The sequence below is a fragment of the Sardina pilchardus genome, chromosome 4, assembly GCF_963854185.1.
Source record: "Sardina pilchardus chromosome 4, fSarPil1.1, whole genome shotgun sequence".
Taxonomy (NCBI): Eukaryota; Metazoa; Chordata; class Actinopteri; order Clupeiformes; family Clupeidae; genus Sardina; species Sardina pilchardus.
This window is the reverse complement of record NC_084997.1, coordinates 7,732,507-7,753,521: the sequence shown is the minus strand read 5'-3', so window position 1 is coordinate 7,753,521 and position 21,015 is coordinate 7,732,507. Positions and strand designations below refer to the sequence as shown.

The 21,015-nt window shown below is 42.1% G+C and overlaps 3 protein-coding genes across 6 annotated transcripts; 1 reads left to right on the top strand and 2 right to left on the bottom strand.

Moving 5' to 3' along the window:
• The first annotated feature begins 513 nt into the window (after positions 1 to 513).
• lamp1b (lysosomal associated membrane protein 1b) lies at positions 514 to 7,145 on the top strand. The gene is made up of 7 exons (XM_062533958.1): positions 514 to 669; positions 758 to 890; positions 1,673 to 1,875; positions 2,948 to 3,070; positions 3,359 to 3,425; positions 4,002 to 4,169; positions 5,439 to 7,145. Exons 2-7 carry the CDS (start codon positions 830 to 832, stop codon positions 5,576 to 5,578), a joined length of 762 nt encoding a protein of 253 aa, XP_062389942.1. The 5' UTR covers positions 514 to 669; positions 758 to 829; the 3' UTR covers positions 5,579 to 7,145.
• Positions 7,146 to 7,458: 313 nt separating this feature from the next.
• LOC134078202 (growth hormone-regulated TBC protein 1-A-like) lies at positions 7,459 to 12,644 on the bottom strand. Of its 2 annotated transcripts, XM_062533951.1 has the most exons (9): positions 12,036 to 12,644; positions 11,869 to 11,944; positions 11,028 to 11,179; positions 10,698 to 10,856; positions 10,277 to 10,401; positions 8,622 to 8,718; positions 8,365 to 8,537; positions 8,082 to 8,267; positions 7,459 to 7,762 (listed from the first exon to the last, which is right to left on the bottom strand). In XM_062533951.1, exons 1-9 carry the CDS (start codon positions 12,106 to 12,108, stop codon positions 7,658 to 7,660), a joined length of 1,146 nt encoding a protein of 381 aa, XP_062389935.1. In that variant the 5' UTR covers positions 12,109 to 12,644; the 3' UTR covers positions 7,459 to 7,657. The 2 variants fall into 2 exon arrangements, with proteins under 2 accessions (XP_062389935.1, XP_062389936.1); XM_062533952.1 differs by lacking the exon at positions 11,869 to 11,944 and having other exon boundaries at positions 12,036 to 12,636.
• A 2,535-nt stretch (positions 12,645 to 15,179) lies between these two features.
• Positions 15,180 to 20,686, bottom strand: dcun1d2a (DCN1, defective in cullin neddylation 1, domain containing 2a). 3 transcript variants are annotated; one of them, XM_062533943.1, is made up of 7 exons: positions 20,539 to 20,686; positions 18,259 to 18,475; positions 17,863 to 18,031; positions 17,479 to 17,609; positions 17,291 to 17,373; positions 16,908 to 17,004; positions 15,180 to 16,480 (listed from the first exon to the last, which is right to left on the bottom strand). In XM_062533943.1, the coding sequence occupies exons 2-7, from the start codon at positions 18,431 to 18,433 to the stop codon at positions 16,401 to 16,403; spliced, it is 735 nt and encodes a 244-aa protein (XP_062389927.1). In that variant the 5' UTR covers positions 18,434 to 18,475; positions 20,539 to 20,686; the 3' UTR covers positions 15,180 to 16,400. The 3 variants fall into 3 exon arrangements, with proteins under 3 accessions (XP_062389927.1, XP_062389928.1, XP_062389925.1); XM_062533944.1 differs by having other exon boundaries at positions 20,544 to 20,674; XM_062533941.1 differs by lacking the exon at positions 20,539 to 20,686 and adding an exon at positions 19,672 to 20,487.
• Positions 20,687 to 21,015: the final 329 nt, after the last annotated feature.

The window sequence follows — 21,015 nt, the reverse complement described above, 5'->3', positions numbered from 1 at the left end:
TTTGGTCTGTTTAATGGCTACAATGGCCAGAACTGATATTAGACCACACCGTCTATCCAATACCTGTCCCTATACTGTTCCTATAATGTCTTGATATACATTCTAATCAATTCTCATTTATATTTGGTCAAAAGTGCAGTAGATAGATAGATAGATAGATAGATAGATAGATAGGTCCCAGCAGCTTAAGACACCACACACAACATACAATACAATGTAAACAGGAAAATACAAAGCAAAGTAGGATATTGTCAGGTTTCTGTTTCAGATGGCTAGATGTTGAGAAATTGGCACTGTAAATAATGCAAGGCCATAGTCATTATGTAAACATTGGAGGGGACCAAATCTGTGGTGGGATATGGTCCTGAAATAATGTAGGTCTACTTTATTGCTGTGTTAAACTAAACGTTTCACAGGCCCGACTGTTATAGTTATGACAACCACCAGGGGCTGCATAATCTCTTGAGAAATGTTTTCTCTTACTCATTCTCACGTGACTGGGTGGTCCTAAAGTGCCGCTCACATGACCATTTTATTTCTTCCGAGCGCAGCTGAGCTGAGGGGGCATCATCTCTGGAATGAAAGGAAAGCAGCGATAAAAAGCGTCGTGACCTGATACGTTTTGAAGTATATTTTAGCACAAGAGGAGTGTGAAGGACGTAAATCAGGGTGAGCTCGGCAGCAGTTGTCTGAAAATTCGAAGAGACGTGCGCATTGTTTCTGACTGAGTGCGTTGTTTGTTTGTCTGTCTACCTAGCACTCTTGCCGTCCTGTTGGCGTTCTTCTGGGCTGAGTGCGCTGAGATTCACTTTGGCAACTGACTGGAAACATGATACCTCACATTCGCAAACAACCTCTCCCCGCCGGCATAACATTCATCGTTGTGTTAGGTAAGCGAGTCGGCTACCAAACATCGGGAGAGTTAGAAACTTAGCTAACGTTAGCTAGCTAGCCATTTGTTGTATTTTCTGCAGTGTGTTTTTGTTGTGTGAATTAATCTTGCAGCTGCTAGCCTTCAGTGCCCCATAATCTTGTTATTTAACTGGCTCTCGCCGACTTTAGTTCATGACCCCTGTCGTATTTTCTGGGGCTGTTTTTCTGGTTTGGTAACATTTATATGGGCGCATGCTGTCAGTGCGTTAGACCGTATTGTCTCCCTCCCTCACGTGATTCTCCCTATGTGGGGCTTTGAGGCAAACCGCTGGCCTGGCACTGGCAAGTGTCACCGCCTGTTTTCATTAGGTTACATCTTACTTAGCAAAATAGCTTGATGGTCCGCCATCTATGTGTAAACTGGTGTGGAGTAATTGGGTTGTAGGACCTACGTTTCACACTTTGGTGTAATAAGTGGATGACTTATTTATTGCTCCACTATTTAGTCAATTAAAACTAAATGTGGTCGGCCTGTTGGTATTTTGTAGATTTTTTTCTGCACTCTTTCAGATTTTAGAGTATGGTCTCAAACAGCCCAAATTAATTTCTGACCGTTCCTGACAGTCGTTGAATTTGTTTGTTTGTTTGTTTGTAAATTTGATATTATTTTGAAAAAATAGTATTAAAGTTCATAGATTTAGTTTTGGGTATATGTGTATCCTGCCCTATAAAAGTGAGATAAATGGCAGCAGAGTGGCAGATTGAATACAGAGTAATACCAGTAATTATGTCTCCACAGCGGCAGCGCTGCATCAGAGCTTCACTCAAGAGGTAGCAGCCACCACCGCTGCCCCCCAGCCCAGTCCTGCTCCAGCCACCCCTGCAGCTCCTGGCAACCCGGAGAGGGGCAACTACAATGTCACCAACTCCACTGGGACGGTGTGTCTGATGGCTCGCATGGGACTGCAGCTCAACCTCACTTTCCTCAACAACGAGAATAAGGTACGTACGCACACCCTCGAGCAGCAGCAGTCACGCTGCCCGTCCTCTGTCTGCAGGCTGTTCACCCCATGCTGCTTCTCCGCTCTGTAAGAAAGGGCCAGTGTGCTGCTTTTCGACACACGTGCCCTCTGGAGATGACATCTGATTATTTACAGCAAACAGAAGGATCATCCATTTCCCTAGTTTGTCTAGTATTAGGAAAGTTGTGTAAATCTTATAGTCTCAAGATGAAAATATGTTGACCTCTTGTGAAGGTTCTCCTTGTGCATGACTAGGCCTTTTTAGTTTTGTACTCTTTCCGCTTGTGATCTCTTCCTCTTGAATAGGATGTATAGGAGGACGTGCTTTTGGGCTGCGTTTGAATTGTTTGCATGTATTTCAGGATTACATTTTCATTAAAGTAGAATATTTTTTTGAAACCTTAAAGTCCAAAGCAAGTCTCTCGCAGTGGGAAAGAAACCCTTGCTGAAATCATGCAAACGTGTCATCTTGGTTGTGCAGGAAAACAACACCATATATGGATTCCCCAAGTATCTCCCACACACTCTAAGGGAATCAATAAACGAGAGCCTGCAGAGATGCCTATCAGGTTCAACACGCATAGATGGAGTGTAGAGAAGAGCGATCCCATTAAGAAAATGGCTCAAGTGCCTTAACCCAACAAATACACTGCAGTCAGTCAACCTGTGAAAGAATTTCTTAATGGATTTCTTGGTATAGCAAAGCACAACTTGATCTACCATGTCCCCCTGCCTGTTTCTCAAATGCCCCATGCTTGTGCTCTGCCGATGTGTGGCCACCTCACCCATTTAATTAGCACCTAAGCCCACTGACTGCAAGTATGCATGTACACGTGCACACGGTCTGGTGTTTTGATTGTAATTGGTCTATTGGTCAAAACAGACAGACCCTAATTTTGCAGTTCTTTGATTCCAAAATTCTTGCTATTTTAGACTCGGGTTCAGTGATCTGATCTGTTTTGATTAATTTGATGTGTGAGTTGGCATGGCCATTGCTGAACCTGTTCTTTTGTTATATCTATCTATTTCTTTCTTTCTTTTAATCGGTCCAGACTGTCCAGGAGTTGATGAATCTGCATCCCAACCAGACCAAGCACACTGGCTCCTGTGACTCGGACACAGCCACCCTCATCCTCATGGAGGATGGGACCAACCTCACCTTCTCCTTTGCTCTGGTGAGTTCAGGGGCATGAGAATGTCATTTCTGATGACCGAGCGAGGAGAAAACATTGAGGAAATAATACTACCATTAGCATCGAGCTCCATCTTAGATGTTGATTTTTAGTGCACCTTCGATCCTTTATTGCAAAAGCAGCCATTGAAAGGCCTTACGTAATTTTTGGTTTCATCTCTACATTCTGTGTAGAGAAAACTCTGACCACTAGGTGGTGCCATTGTCACTAATGCTGATTTTTCAACGTTCTGTGAATGACCTGTATTTTAACTGCTGTTTGCGCTTCCAGAATGTCACATCGAAGAAGTATCACCTGAACAGCCTGGCCCTATCAGCAATCTGGCCTGATATGGCTGGTGAGGTTTTTGTTTGTTCAAAAAGCTGTGTGTGTGTTCGTGTGTGTTCCTCCAAAGAATTGTAGAACTAAAGTAACTATGATGGATTGTCTTTCAAAGCTTCCATAGGAAGTTTACAAGACTGAGGAACTAAATCTGGAACATTTGCTTGCGGTTATGCTAAAACAGAGACTTCCTAGTTATGTTTACTTTTTATATTACCAGATTGTGCTGGTAGCTTTTGTTATATCCAAACTGGGCTTATCAGTTGTTAATCAAGGACAAATGCCATGCCTTTTGTCAAAGGTGTTACAAATAGGCTGTAGGTCACTGGTTTAGTGGTTTTGCACAGACACACCGTATTACATAATGTGTATAATGAAATTACATTCCTGATCCCGGAGTTGTTTACATTTTTTTCCCTGATTATCTTGGATCATGTAGCATTGTTGGTCAATGTGAATGTCATTGATTTTGTAGTTATGTATGATGTAGTTTTTGGTAAATGTAGTACAAACTGATTTTCTGGTGAAGGTTATCTGACCTTTTGGCTAAACGTTGTTGTCATTTTCATTTTGTCCCTTATCCCATCACTAGATTCATTCCATGCTTCCAACACCAGTCTGGACTACCTGAGGGGCACCCTGGGCAGGTCCTATATGTGTCGGGAGGAGCAGATCCTGAATGTGGATGAGAAATTCTCACTCAACACCTACCAGCTGCAGGTGCAACCTTTCGGTGTGAGAGCAGACCAGTTTGGTGAAGGTGAGTCTTGAAAATAAATGACAACACACATCTGTTTGTTCACCAATATTCGGGAAAGGCAAAGCCTTGGATTTGTGATTTACAGTGTGTGATATCCACAGTTGTGATATTCATATGGTGACTATTCACCTTATTCCTTAACCCGGAACTCTGTACCGTTTTCAACTTCCGTTCATTCTGTTTACATGCGTTCACATAATAGCTAGAATATGTTTCCACTTAGATTTCTTTCAAAATGTGGACAGTTCTGCCCTCAGCATGGATATACTACATAATATAACCGATATAAAATAGAAAAGTTTACTTTTATATGCGTTATGATATGTTATGTCAACAGTCACGTTAAAATAGATACAACGCAGCTTGTTTTCTGAAGGCTGAGGTGTCATGGTGACGCCCATTGTTGGCTACGGAATATCGTGAATAAATTGGGCTCCTTTTGCCAACCTATCTTGCATGTTCTTGTTGCTATCCCTCCATTGTTCAGAGTCCAAGGCCCTTTCCGAAACCAGCCCCTAAATCCTAACACTACACACTTCCACTTCGTTTGCGCGTTCACGCGAGGGTCCGCCACATTAAGTATCATCCGAAACGAATTTTGAGTCGAGTGAAGTGCCTAGGGAGAGGGGCTACCACGCCTCCAGGAGCAAGTCAGCATCGATGCTGACTTGAAACGCAGGTGCAACCGTTTTCAAGTGTTCGTGCAGCTCGTGAATCTCCCTGCCAGTTGTTTTTTGGTCCGTATGACGGCATTTACAGATAAAAGCGTGATTTAAGCTACATTGTAACAACTCATGTTCAGTTTGATACTCAGTAAAATGTGCAAGATCGTACAGAAGTAGGCTGTAATATTTGAACACATGTGCAGGTCGCATTTACAGCACTTTTATAATTTGATGTTAAATAAAGCATAAAATGCAACTCCTCACTCATAGTAATGAAAGGAGAGAAGAGGGATGTATATTCTAATACATAGGGGTGTCCAGAACATCTTAATTGCCGATTTAATATATATTGGCTTCATAATTTCTATGAAAACGAATATGACGTCAGCTTCCTTCTCCCTTCAAGCGCATCCGAAATGTAGCGCTGTTTTAACCCCCTAACCCTTCATATGCGAGTGTTCTCCGCACCCACGAGTGGACTTGAAAAGGAAGTTCACTCGCTAACCGAGTCGAAGTGAGTAGGGATCCGTTTCGGAAAGGGCCCAAGAGTGACTCAGTGTTGAGGGCTGATGTGATAACTGTCCCCCATCTTCCTCCGCCCCAGCTGAGGAGTGTGAGCTGGACGAGGACGACATGCTGATCCCCATCATCGTAGGCGCCGCGCTCTCCGGCCTGGTGCTCATTGTGCTCATGGCCTACCTGATTGGCCGTAAGAGGAGTCACGCGGGCTACCAGACCATCTGAGCACCGCCCTCATCTCCTCGTCTCCAAAAAAGCCAGGGAGCACAGCCAACCACCACTACCCAATCTTTGCTCCACAACCTCACCCTCACCCACACCCACACCTCCACCATCAACCATCCTTTAACATCACCCGCTAGCCTTAGCTTCTTACTCCATGTACCCACAGAACCCATGGTACAGGCCCCCAGCTGCCTTTCTTAAACCCCCACCCCAAGCCCACATTACCCTGCCTTGAACCCGTGCCAAGGTTGGCCTTGCTCTTCCAGGACTTCCTGATCTCTTGTATAAAAAAAAAACTCCCCACAAACAAACAGGAATATAATATGATGTGTAACATGCAATTAAGACATGCTCTGAGCAGACTCAGAAGCTCAGGCTGTGTGTGAGAGTGTGTGCGTGTGCGTGTGTGTGTGTGTGTGTGCGCGTGTGGCCAACCTCTGAAGACCTGGCACTTAACTCATGCGCCTTTGTTCAGTTTGGGTCTTAGTCTGAAGAGTTTTATAGAAGGAATGCTTTAGGGATTGTTTTAACTTTTTTTGCTGCTGTTGCTTGTCTTCTTTTTTGGTGTTGAGTTTTTTTTTCACCCTCTGTTTCTTGGTGTTTTCCTCATATATAGACAATAAGGATGTGTTCCAAGTACCATAGAACAAAAAGGAAACCATTTTTCACTAACATGACTTTCGTATCTCTGATGTCTGCTCCGTGCAGGTCCCTAGTACGTGTAGTCGCTCCCCCACCCCCTCCCTTTTGTACATACTCATATAATCCTTACACTACTAAACCGGCCTCCAAAGGAGGCCCTTTACTGCTACAAGTGGCTTTGCACTGGCACTCAAGAGTTTTAACTGCTTTCTGGGTGTCTATCCCCTTGTCCACAGATTCATCTGTTACAGACTGGCATTCAAATGTCATTAAGCTAAAACAAAAAAAAAAAGAAATCAGGGGCCTTGCTTTTCAGAGCAGGTCTGGCGTTTCCGTTGACAGCATCTAGTTGTGGTTACTTAATTAACATACATGTATTTTCACTGGAGGGAAATTCCACAGGAAGACTTCAGCACTGAGTTCAGTATGGGCACCATGTGCATTGCTTGGAATCTGCTGAGGACGTAGGTGATGGATAGATGGTACTATGGATGGGAGCGACAGGGACCGTGGGCCTCACCTGTCTGGTATTTAAGTGTTGTGCATTAGATTCACGAAAAGGGAGTTGTCGTTACTACACTGTGCAGGGTATTATCCAATGTTTGTGAGACTGTTACATACTAGTACGGTGGAAGGGTGGGCTGACCGGAGTTGTGTGAGTGTGAGAGATTGTTACCCTGTACAGGGTGTTTCACTGCACTTCTAAGCCAGGACTCATCAGGACGGTGTCGCTGGTTGGATTCTCGCTTTTTCCAAGCGCAAGCTCGTTGGCCTGGAGTGGTGTATAGGTACGGGAAATGCAGTTGATCTTTCACCGAGGGTATGGATGACTGCTAGCCATTACTAGTAATTTAATTGTTTTAATAGCGAATGTTTGGATCACTTTTGAAATGCTGTGATTTCAATAAAAAGGGACAAACGAGAAGTAGTGTGGCTTGTTTAATCTCCGCTCCATTACTAGTGAACGCTATCTACTGTACACATCTGAAGAGGTGAAATGAAGGACAATACCACCGCATGGTCAAAAGTGTTTTTCATTTCTGGCAGTCATATTCACTACATTCGTATATACATACAGCCATAGTCAAAATAGTACAAAAGCACTTAATCTTCAATAGAACATTGGTAGAAATGAGACATTACAGCATTAAGGGTCTTCACAATACAATCATTTTTTTCTGTAAGCTGTTTTAACAGTTTGGAAATAAAACAGATAAAACAAATTGGGGACGCCTGAGTTAATTTCATTTTCACAAATACTACTTTAATGCGGAATGCCATTTTTTCTATTGCATTAGAATGTGCTGTTTCTAGTACACAAACAGACACCAGAAGGCAGTGAGTGCAGAGAGTGGTCATTGGGAGGCCCTGTCTCCGGGTCATTACCGGGACGCGGAAGGAATGTCTGAGTGTGCAGGCGTAGACGAGGACCTGATCTCAAGCCCGCAGGGCGGCCTCCTCGGCCACTATGCGATCTCGGCACGTCTGACGGAGTTTCTTTATGGTCGCCATGGACAAACTTCCAGGCTCCGAAAAGATTTTCTGAAAGATCATTGAGTATGTAGGTTATTCAAACTTACGATAACTTTTAACTTGATCGTTCTCATATTGACACTTAAGATATACAAATATTTTCCAGAGTTAGCTCATGGAAAGCCTTAGGGAATGTCTTAATGTGAATGAGATGTTCTGTATCTGCAGATCTGTGTGTCTGTGTTTTTTTTGTTTTTTTTAAAACAAACAAATTATGGGAGAGGGAGTTCACGTTTGCATGTTTCTGTGCTCAGAATGGGAGTTTTGCTTACCTAGTATAATGTGTCTAGTAGTACACTTACATGCTAAGCATTAGCTAAACTCTCACCTGCATGAAAGAGTGGCAGTCCTCTACGAACTCCCCGTGGGTGATCTGTTTGAAGCGCTCACAGACATCTGGAAGGTTCTGTGCCTGCAGCAGGAGTGTCTGGTGGTGTCGGATCAGCGTGAGGGCCACGCGGAATAGGATCTTAGAACCCTCGTAGAACAAACAGTCCCAGATCCTCAACACTGTCTGCCGGGGAGGGGGAATCAAAGGCAGCCAGATCAATATAAAATTGGGCTAAAAGCCTTCACAAATACACTTTGTCCATGATGAACACCCTTCCCACCTCCACTGGCAGGATGTCGATGAAGAGGCAGATGAACCAGCGGGACACCACCAGGGTCCACATGACGTTGTGCTGCTGCATCAGATGCCACACCGCTGGCACCTTCACCTTCACCAGCTCACCCAGCACCTCCTGGTCCGTCTTCAGACCCAACATGGCCAACGTGTAGTAGTCTGTCAAACACAGGGGACAACATTCATCCTTACTGGTCAGATCCACAGAGGTGAACGAGGAGAAAAGGAGGGGGAAATACAGACCTGGTAATATCCTGCCCAGTAAGGCGTCCATCAGCCAAAAGGATTTCTCCTCGTCTTTTGTGATGATGATCAGATAGCCTGCAATAAAATTCATGCCCTGAAATACAAAGGAACAGCATGCTTGTGAACACAAGAACAAAGGGTCCGTAAGTCCTCTGCTCTAAAAACACCAACTTGGTTCTCAGGAAGCATTAGTGATGATCATTCACTAGTCAGCTCATGTCTGTGTAGTACAAAAACCATTCCCTTGTGTGCTCTGGATCAGCGCAGCCAGGAGATAAGAAAGAAGATAAGTGTTTACAGGGTGGGTGTAGCCAGGCCCAGAAAAGACAGTGTCAGTGACGAATGTGGCGACCAAGAAAATATCTCTTTTAAATTACACACTAAAACCACCAGGTGGTGTTTTTTTCCCCTAAAATCAAATTCAAAACAAATTAAAAATTAAATTCCTCTGCAGCATTCTTTCCCATTGATGGTTCGGTGGGATTTAAAACTTTCAGTTTGATCACATTAGGCTGAATAGATACATATGCACAAGTTCAGGAGTTTTCATATTCAAAACATTCTGAGGTTTTCATATTCAAAACAGTTAACACAATGTCCTGACTGAGCAGCAGCTGACAAACCAGAATACATTTGATTAGCAAAATACTCCAGACAAATACTAAATATAGTCACTAAAGGCATTTCCTATGAAACTTTACAACCTGATCAAAGAAACAAATCAATCAGCAAAGGTCAATGAAACTACAAGGTAGAGTTATTTCATTCGTAAGTCATTATCATTCTGCCACAGTGTACTTAACACTTAAAGTTTCTATTATGTGCTTAACACAGGTGGAAACAAATCATTACCATGGGCGGTGTTCATTTCTTGTGTTGTTGTCTTAGAGAGAAAGCCGCTTAACCCCCCACTCCACCCATCTCACACACACCTTGCCCCTTTAAAAGCCCTTAGTCATTTCCTCATTTTTCCTAGTTGTCTTCTCATATATTGACCTTTTTAGAAACTAAGCAAAGACAAAATTGGACATACACTTCCAGCCATAGTCTTGGCTTCCTTGTTGCAGTAAAGGGCCTATTTTAACATATAATGTAGTACTCAGTTTCAATAACTAAACATTCACATGATAACAAAAACAACAACAATGACAACAAAAAGAATGATGATAATAATAATAATAATAATAATAATAATAATAATAATAATAATAATAATATCTGCCTAAGCAACGTCATTTTGACAGTACACATTGACAGGCCAAATAAATGTCCTGTTTGAAAATATGAAAAGTGAAAAATAAAAATGGGGAAAAACTCAAATGTTCTCAAATGTTCTTTTTTAGAAACACAACATGATACATTATTTCCTCTAAATGATCAGAATTGTGATGTGCCAGCCTGTGTACACACACATACACATAGAAACACAAAGGTCACATGGATTCGAAACTGGGCAGACATCCATAAAAAGTGCCCTGTCTTTTGAAAGGCTTCTGCAGCCTGTTTAATGAGCCTATTACCGAAAAGAAGGAGGGCACAACTATGCATAGCTTCAGGAGACATGGAACAAACATTCCCTTGTCCTCTAGCAAAACACTACGAAGTACAGACAGCAGGCTCCAGTAAGGTTATAAGTATGATGGTAGTAGTACCTGGCAGTATCCCACGTCTTTGTTGTGGTGTCCATAAGCCAGGAGCACATTGTACAAGGACGTCTGTAGGCCAGAATCCGAGGAACTTTTGAAAAGGACATTGTCTGGGAAGGTCCTGTGCATATCTATTAGATACAAGCACATAAACAAACCAGCCTTTTACGTTTATGCTTCCCTTTCTCTTTGCCACAACTTTCAAAGTTCAACTCGACAATTCAAAACAATATAAGGGCCAGATTCCCATGCATGGTTTAATCCCAAATTCTGAATAAATGAGAACTTCAATGGTTTGCCACTGAGGGGAAAACATGTTTAGTCTAATCCATGTATGGGAAAGTGGCCCTATATGCTATATAAGGTGCTAGTGGAGATCATGAGCCCTGGCAGCATGTCTGGCCCATCCCCTCTCCATGAAGCCCACCTAAGCGTATGGTCTCCTCCAGCTTAGCATCGTGCTTGTCCTCCAGGAGAGAGTGGTAGTACCCCGGGTGCTTCTCCAAGTGCTCCTGAGCACCACTGGCTGCCATCCAGATCTGAGCACGGTGCTCCTTAGGTACTCCTTTCCGCACATAGCGCTTCACTGTATGATAGACACCAGACACACTCATGATGATGTTATGTGTGTGTGTGTGTGTGTGTGTGTGTGTGTAAGAAATAGGACAAAGAGACAGAGAGAATAGAAGGAGGTGAGGTGCAGGGACTTTCAGAACTCATGTAAAAAGTGCATTGTTTGGATGTGCATCCCTCTGACCTTTTATATTCTTCTCCACTTTCACATTTCCATGCAAAAGTTTGGACCACTTCACAGATCTTCTTCGAAGCACAGCCAGATACTCAGACATCATCTCCTCGTGGGACTCATAGTTGAAGCTCTCAGGCCTTTCAAATCCATAGGGATCAACCCTGTGTAGACATGACATGACACGTCATTAAAAATAACCTAATTCTGTTCATGCAAATGATCCTCTAAATCCGGCATGCCACAAAGGTGTACTGTACACACAGACAGATTTAAGTTAATTTCTTTATTGTTTTAGAAAAAAACTAAATTGGCTATATCAGACTCTCAAAATTAATGTGTTGAAAACAACACTGTGTCCAGATAGGGACAACACAGTTTGTGTTGTTTCCAACATGCTTTTGTCATTTCTGACACAATATGTGTTGAAAATAACTTGTGTGGTTCTGTGTTCAGATAGGACCAACACAGTTTCCAATTTTTGAGAGTGTTAATACAGAATATAGAGGCGTTTCTGTAATTTACTGTAAATAAAAAAAAAAAAATGAACTTCAACATTTAACAGAGGAAGTGTTGATAAACTCTAAGAGGAGCGATGTAGCTTCGTCCAAAGAAAAAGTTTGTTGTCTTAGCCCTAAAATGTGTTAGTCGCAGCAGACCACTCACAACGAGCAACTTTGTCCAAGGTTTGCGTGCAAGTCACGGCACACTCGGATTGGTTCCATTTACAAACATTAGCACACATGTTAAAGTAAGAAGGTCATTTAGTAAGAAATAAGTTCTAAGTCGGGTTAGAATAGGCTAAACGAGCAAAACGGTTAATAATGTCGTCGTAATGTCACAAACAGATCACCTGACAAACAGGTGATTTCTCGGTGGGGATTGTGTAGGACGTCGAACGGTCTTCGCTGTTTGAGATACAGGCAGACCTGCAGATGTTATAGTCCGAGCGATTATGCTGTGTTAAAAGTATACCTGTAACCAATAAACTAAGAAAACTTATGTGATCCATTATCTTACCTTTGCGATGTGTCTTTGCTGCTGCTGCTGTTGGAGTTGCTGTTGAGAAAATCGTCCGAAACATGATATCCATTCTGACTGTCCATTTGGGACCAGTCAAAGAAAAAAGATCACAATCGTTATGTCTATGTCTATATCCACACTCAAAAAAACATTGGATTCGATCGACAGGTCAATTTTTTTCTGCCGTGTAGTAGTCCTCAAATAAGTACGATCAGCTCCCGTGTCTCTGCAAATGCCTGGAAGTTCATTACGATCAGCTACAGGGTGTCAAATGTCCCGTATCCAATGTCTGTTCCGATGGACAACACACATCACAGGTGCGTAATAATAGTCTTGCGAGGCCAATAATACCGGAGGGACGGCTAAGGTAAACCAAAGAAGCTTTTCCCAGTCAGCCTATTATCTGCCTTGCCGTAGTAAAACAGAAGATACAAAATGCTCTTTGAAACTTAAACATATACTCGAGCGTATATAAAAGTAAGATAAAACAACAAGAGAGAGACGAGGGATCCGTCTGATTTACTTGACTTGCAATCCGCCACGACTTTGTGCCCAACATGCATGCTTGATTAAACACTGCTTGGAAGGCTCAAGGAGTCACGTTGCCCTTTTAACGTGCACTCACCCTCCCTTCCTGAATGCTAATCCCCAAATAGAGCTAAGGGGAAATCATTCATTCCCGTTTGCACAAGTTGAATGGGTTATCAGTATTCAAATGCAAATAAAGTGCAATGCATGTTTTCTGTAGAATTAATGACATTCGACTATTGGTATGCCTGATGTTGGTGTCCAGTTTACTACACCTGACTGTAACAGCAGGCTGAATTAGTGCAGGCCTTGTAGGCCTCATGAGACATTTTAATTCAATAAGTTAGGCTAGAGGCCCATGAATATTATATGGCAATGGCCTGTTATATTGTGAGCTATAATGTATATGGGAAATTATTTTTATTATTATTATTTTAAAGTGTAGTGATATGCAAATTACCATTTTTTCCAAAGATATTTTGTTTAAATCTTTGGACAAACGTGGATTCAATCTATTTGTCCTCAGTGGTTTGTTTTGTACATAATGTGCAGTGTGCCTTAATTCGCTTGCATGTTATGAGTCAAAACAGTAGCCCACTCAATTGGGGCTGTCACATCTCACTGTTATTTGTTGACATAACAAACTCTGTATTGCCATTAGCTAATAACAATTATCTGAAGCTTATTCTGGCTTTTACCTAGGTGTGCCTTATTTTACATGAATTTGTGACTCACAAGGATTTAAGCTTCAGGAGATGATCTGCTTTTTTCTCGTGTCAAGTGACATCTTAAGGGAAGGACTGGAGGTTTAGACTACTTAGACTATTATGTATGGTCCAACATCACAAAAAGATGCAAGCTGAAATGTAACCCAGGACACAACAGCCTATTAATCTAATGTCATTTTATTGCTTGATTTTTGAGCTCTTGTTCTATGAGAAAAAAGTCACCTCCATAAATCTAAATTTCAGATAGCAGTGTACAGCAGTATAGAAGTCTAAGACTTGCCATGTTGTATAGCGAGGGGTGGGGTGAAACAGCCCTATGATTACAATGATAAACCATCCATAATGCATACAAATATGAGTCTGTATGGACTGAATTCAGACACATTCTGCGGTAGATCCTTTTAGACTGATTCCATAGTTTTAGATCCAAGAACCAAACCTGTATTTTTGACCTGGTAGGCCTGTAGACTACACCCAATGTGATCAATACTGCCACTAAAGCATGATGTAATGACGCTGTAGGTAGAGCAGGACACTGAAACCCACAGGTAGCAGTCCATCCCCCTACAGGCAGAACACAAAACCACACAAGGCAACAGTTGCCTGACGATAGTGCCCCCTAGATGAGTCATACAAAAATACCAGCAAACAAAATGACACTGTCATTTGCAGTTGCAGATTGGTCTCAAATGGGCATGATTATCTGACCATACACCTTAATTAAATATTTTTAATAGATTGTGTGTTATTTAAGTGGCTATTCAAAACACATAGTGAATATTTACACACACTCGCTGTGACACATGAATTAGAAATGAAATCGTAAAATACAGAGAGAAAAAAAACAATACGTCTGAATAATTTGAATCAGAAAACCCGGTCACTCTCCATTTACTTCCTAAAATAGTGACAGACCAATGAGTGACTTATGACAGTCAATATTCCGACCTATGTGGACTTTAAACAGAGCGCCTCAGCCTCAGACAAATAATATTGAGACTACTGTCTTCAGGCATTATGTATTGGTGCCATTTATGAGTATACAGTGTGAATATACATACACACACGTTATAGACAAAAGTATAGGGATGCCTGCTATTACACTCATAAGACCTTCAATGACATGCCATTCTAAATTCATAGGTATTACCATGGAGTAGCCCTCCTCTTTGCAGCTTAACCTCTACTCATTCAGGAAGGATTTCCACAAGACGGCCATTCATTCAGAGTATTTGTGAGGTCAGGCACTAATGTTGACCGAGAAGTCCTGGCCCACAATCTCTCTCCTAGTTCATCCCAAAGGTGTTTGATGGCTCAGAGAAACCCTTTTTCTGTGGGCCAGTCAAGGTCTTCCACACCAAACTCGCTCAACAATATCTTCATAGACTTCATGCTTTGTGTACTAGGGTACAGTCATGATGCTGGTACTGAAAAGGGCTTCCCGAAGCTGTTCCCAGAAAGTTTGAAACAATTGTCTCAGATGTCTTTGTGTACTGACGCATTAAAGTTTACCCTCACTAACCCAAGCCCAACCCTTGAAAAACAACCATTATGACATTATCCCTTCACCGGCACGACTGTACACAATGCACAAGACAAAGACCATCAAGACATTTTCAAGTGATTTTGGTAACTTGTCTTGCTTGCAGAGAACAGGGTTATGTACATCATCAAACTAAATGAAATGAAATAGGACAGACATTGTGAGCCAAGACATCTTGTCCAACCTCAGTACTTGACCTTACAAATTCTGTTCTGAATGAATAGGCAAAAATCATGTGAAAATCCTTCCAAAAGAGTGGAAGCTGTTACCAAAACAAAGGGGATCAACTCCACATTAATTATACCTATGAATTTAGAATAAGACGTCAATGGGAAGTTCCTGTAGGTTTAATGGCAGGCGTCCCAACTTTTATTTATATAGTGTATAAACAATGTTTATCTGGCACTTTGACATCACAGCAAACATAATACATTGGGCAACAATTATGGTATACGTCTGGGTGTACAAAACTATGGTGAATGTGTTGTATGAATATGATCTACTGTGTCTAGGTACACCAACACAAATGACTTTGGACACACCATGGGTATCTGATTAGAGTTATTCTAAAATGAAATATTTGTCAGCTTGAGAAAGAAAGGCAGTTTTTACTTAAAGAGCTATAATTTATTTGTTTACATAAATCTGACAAAAAATGAAGTGAACAAAGTTGATGAGAAACACATAACTGCACATAGTCACACCAACTTCTACAACCCAAAAAAAGAAAACAACAAAAGAACAGATGATATGGTCACACGGTTGACCTGAAATAAAACGATATTGAGGCATCAGATAACGAGTTGACACACTGTACGCAAAACACCTTTTGTTTGCTCTCCCTAGCTTTGTTTTTTATATAGTTTTAATATGATTTATTTATATAATTCTCTCTGTACATACTGCTACAGTAGATACAGTATATTACAACTGTAACAATAGTGTTTGTGCTGGTGAGTTGAGCCAAGCTGCATGCTGCTCAGAACCCAGGACTCTGGCTCAGAAAGTGGATCTGTTTAGTGCGACCATCCCAAGCCCTGCAGGAAATACTTGAATAAAAACCAAATAAAAGTCTTCAGCCCACAACACAGCAGAGTGCTCTGAGATTTCGCTCGCTTTCTCTCGCCCACAACTCTTAAGGGTGGTCATGGTGAGGGACAGAGGGCATCCTCTCCTCAAGGTGTTACACAGCTAGCGGTCAAGGGAGGGCCCAGAGGGGTCCAGATTATATATAATGGTCCCCATGGCATCTTCAAGAGCCTGAGGTTAGAATTAGCTTGCCTGTGCCAACAGCTGGCAATGTGCACATGGTGACTCCAAAAGCAAATCTTGTATTGTTTCCTTGGTGCCTCCCCCTTCTTTCCATGTCTTCATCAGCAGCACTTCCTTGACAGGTGGTCTTCGTACTGTGTGTTTCTTGCTTTTACTGGATTATCTTGCTGACTTCAAGTGTTTCTCTGCTTTTCTTTTTTCTATGTTTTTATATGTTTGTACAAGTCTTTAAAAAAACTACAAAGTCAATGCAAAACAAGACCCCACTCCTCTGGAAGAGCAGGGTTATGATTATACAGTCTTGCGCTTGGTTCCTGTTACGATTGGCCGGGCAAATTCCACAAAGTCGTCTATCAGGACAGGCCAAGCCCCTGGGAACAGCCAGAGAGAAAGTCTCTGATTACACACCTTTGATCACCACAAGAGGAGCAAAATCCACCATTTCTCCAGTCCAATTACAACTTTAAACAACATTTTAAACCAAAACAAAACAGTTTTAGGGGCACTAAATACAGATACAAAAGTACAACTCCACTTCACTAAATACAATGTTAACTGATAGTATCAAAAGAGGAGGACTGATATTGTTCTGAGCTTCTAAATCCTGTTTCTATCTACCTTATTTCTAGGTTCTGCGCCCTGGTTGCTCTTGTTTTCACTTGTTTTTACAGATTCATGTGCGGAATAATAATTACTATTGCATTACATAGAACATCACATACTTATGAGCCAAAAGAAATCATGTGGCGTGCTTGTTCACTGGACAGGAGAATCTCTAGTGTAACGATCGTTACATACCCTCCTCATCATAGTTTGACATGTCATCAGCAATCATGTTGCCAAAATCCAGAAGCAGATTCCATGTATCTTTTGGGATGGACCGTTTGTGGTGCTCCTATTCAAGAAAAGGCACAGGGGTTGACAATTTAGATCACAGCATTGATCAGCTTCGGCATGATTATAATTATGATGGCATACATGAAACATAGAACTGGAAAACTGCCATTGCTTCTTCATACACTAAACACATCTCCAGAATGACAAGTGTAGTTTACTATGGCTTCCCAAATTTGGTCTTTATATGCCATGAAGGACCAAGCAAATGCATTTTGCTCAAACTGAGCATAAGAAGCAAAGCCACTCCTCTCAACATGTAAATCATATACTACGAGGTCACTCACCAATAAAAACCTATTCCAGAGATCCAAAAACTTGAACCGGCCTGTCAGTACCAGATTCCAGTAGGCCACGGCCATCTCTAAATCTGAAAGTGGACAACAGGAAGACATGCGAGATCCCAAAATGTTTCTTGACAACACATTTTCTAATCGTCTCCTTAATCGTTTAGGGGAATGCATATCTGACTAACCTAAACCCTTTTGTCCAGGGTTCTTGGCAAAATTGAAGGTAAATTGATAGAAGTCCTTGAATTTTCCGCTGTCTTTGAGCTCCTGCTCTAATCTGGGCAACAGAGACTTCAGCTTCTCTGGACTGTCACACCTAGAAGACAGATCAGACAGAGGTAGAAAACAAACCAGTAGAACCAATGGCCTTCCACTTATTGATCTCAGTGACTGAATGAGGACAGATTCTAACTATTCGCTTCAATGTCAAGGTCAATTCTGGATACAGAATTATTCGTCGACAGAATATGTGGGTTCCCATGTTGTTACAAAGCAATATCGATCATGGCCAAAGTTACTATGATGGACGCTTCCTGACGCATGTGTATCAGAATGATATCATAGCCCACCCTAGCTCTGTCATGCCATCAAGGAACTCCTTCTTCGAAAACTCGCACTGCGTGGCAGCTCGGAACTTCCATGCCACAACCAGGACGCTTATACTGGCCGGGTCTAAGTTGAGGTCATCGCAGAACTGCTGTATACCATCGATCCCAATCTTGTTTTCATCCTGGGGATCTAAGGACAAAAAACATAGCAACACAAAAATGACACTATGCACACAGTAGCCATACAATTGTACACAACACACCCACAAAATCATTTGTATATTCTCACAGTTAAGTTAAACAGATATAGTTCATGAATATATATGTATCCTATACATACTTCTAAAAGAAACTCACACAACACACACTGCCACAGATACAAACTATTTAGGACAACATAACAAATATCTGACTTACCTTTGTAGCGATTGTAGAGCTGTTCAAGCTTCTTCCTGTCCACTGAGGTTTTCATGGATTCTTTATAGTAGAGGTCTGGGTTCTGGAAGTAGTTGTCTGTGGCCACTTCTAGTTTCCAGTCATTCTGCGTCAGGCAGTACACAGCTGTCTTCTCCCCAGCCTGAGTAAAGGACATAAACTGGCGAACCTTGTCCTTCTGTGACGACTTCAGCTTGTGCTGCACGGACACAAAGGAGAACCCCTCAGACACAGGCTCAGACGGACGGCTCGAGACAGTCAGCAAAACATACAGACACACACAGACACAGACAAGCAAGCAGAGAGACAAAAATACACTCATCCAGAGACACACACTGACAAACAGATACTGAGAGGTCTGCCCTATTTACTGCCCCTGCCAAAAACAAATAATAAAAAAAATGCCTACAGAAACACCAGGGGTGAAACGCGAGGCAAATATGTGACAAATTAAACCAAATGTTGAAGTTTGCTTTGCTTATGGCAAAGGACACGTGCTGAACTATGGATGGCCACTTGCAAAAAAAGATCCTCTTGGAATGTAACTCAAGTAGGAGGACCTCTGAGCAATCTCAGGGCAGCCCATACAAACAAACTGAGCATGTTGGGAGTTATTTCCAACCGTGCCGAGTAAGCACATTTGTTCATATAACATCAGACCCACACGCTGGCCTTGGAGGAATCAGAGTATACTGACTAGCTACACGCTAACTTCATCTATACATAACTTATTATAAAACTACCCATGACGATTAACTTATCTAACATTGTGGGTGTGCTATGACAGTTAAGTCTCTTATTACGTGTACATTTTCCTAAAACGAGCGCACGACAGTAATTCTCTGTCAACATTTCCCTTGCTCGCAGGAGAGACCATAATATTTTCAGCACCAAGCTGAAGCTCTAGATCGCAATCGTGGCTCTCAACGATCCACAATTTCAGCGAGCATTTTCTTAAAGATTAGTCATTGGTCAGTATCCTAGCATAAATAGGAAAATGTGCAGTGTGCCGAAAGACGGTCAAATGAACCACTTCCACTGTTGTTCTTTTTATCCCCTGAGCTCCGCCACTGCAGTGAGTCGCGACCCAGTTCTCGCGTCAGCGCGGCTAGCTCTCGCCTCTGCCCAACCAAAGTTACAGTTCGCCAAAAAGGGAAAGGAACGCGCGGCGGAGTGACTGCGGACCGAGCTCTCAAAATATCAACAACTGACCTTCCCTCTCTTCGTTGATAAATTTCGGTACAGAAAATGAAGTGACAATGCGACACAGGCTAAGGACACCGCATAGGTACGAAGCGAGTGGACCCCCCGCGCATTACGACATTAACTCCGATGTTGTGCATCCTCGCAGAGGTTTAATCTACCGTTTGGGTTTATGATTTTCATAATACCTACCATTTTTATCACCCGCTGTTAGACCAATTTGATACTCAGTAGTTCCGTGTACGCCTGCGCGTCAGCATCAAGGGACTGCGCTAGAGGAGCATGGAGTTTGCGCATTGAAGTCACATGGTGCAGGGAATTGTAGTTTAAAAACAGTTTTTGGACACTGGACAGTAGGCTACAATCTTTTGCAGCGTTGGCAGTGGCACCCTATTTGATATGTTTGGACAGTATGACCAACAATTAAATATATAGATTTGACTTATATTTAATTATTCACTACATGTGTCTTTGTCAATGTGCTAATTTGTTTGTTGTTTTACAAGCAAGTTACGCGACAAACAAACAACCGGCAGGTTACCTTTAACTAACTAACTTGCAAAATGTGAAAAAGAAGTAACTTTGGGCAAAACAGTGGATGAGAACACAACAGTCGACCCTTCAGCAGCGCACCGAAGCTTGTTCTTCCAGTTGAACCGAACACTGGAGGAACAGATCTAACTTTGCTACCCATACGTTTCCAAAGAATTCAGTCCAACTTTAAAAGCACAGCTTCGAGAAAGGGAAGCTGGTTGCCTTCAGTTTGTACTTATATTTGATAGAGTAAGTGCTTTAAACTATTTCAAACGAAGAGGGACATCAACAAAAGTGTTGTTAACGATGAATGTAGGCAATTTACGCATTATTGACACACATAACTTATCTAGAGGAATAAAGTTAGCCGTTGAATTCTGCTAGCAGCTAACGTTACTTTGCTATTTTCAACCACTGATTGGATTACACGGTATTTGAAGCTTAATAATACACGGGTCTATGACAACCCTGAGAGTGTGTTCAGTTCGTCGTGACATGACATGCAACTGTGGATCAAAAACCTACCTGACCTTTTCTCGTGGGTTTTGTGGTTTGATTCACCTCACCAACAGGCTCCAAAAGTTGTTACGCTAGCGGCGGCTATGCCACCGGACTAGGTTTCGACAGCTCAGCTGCCTCCAAGCAGGGAGGGGCAGCATCACATGAGCTTTGCCGTTTTGTGAAACAATTATAAAAAGAAAAACATGGCAGCGTCTATCACGACTTAGAACTGTGTAGGTCGTATGTACGTGGGAAAGCAAACTACGAAGAATTAACACACATTCTCCACGCTCGCCTATATTTTAATTAATTATCAAATATGTGACCTAACTGACCTTCACTGACCGAAAGGCCACGGTAACGTTAGTCATACTTTTTATAACGTTGAACCGTTCAATTTAGATAGCAAAAGCAAGTATTACTAGATCTTATGGGTCTGGGTATGACAACGTGTAGCCGAGGCCTAGCCTAGGTGACAGGTTTAGCGTTACCTGTAGGCCT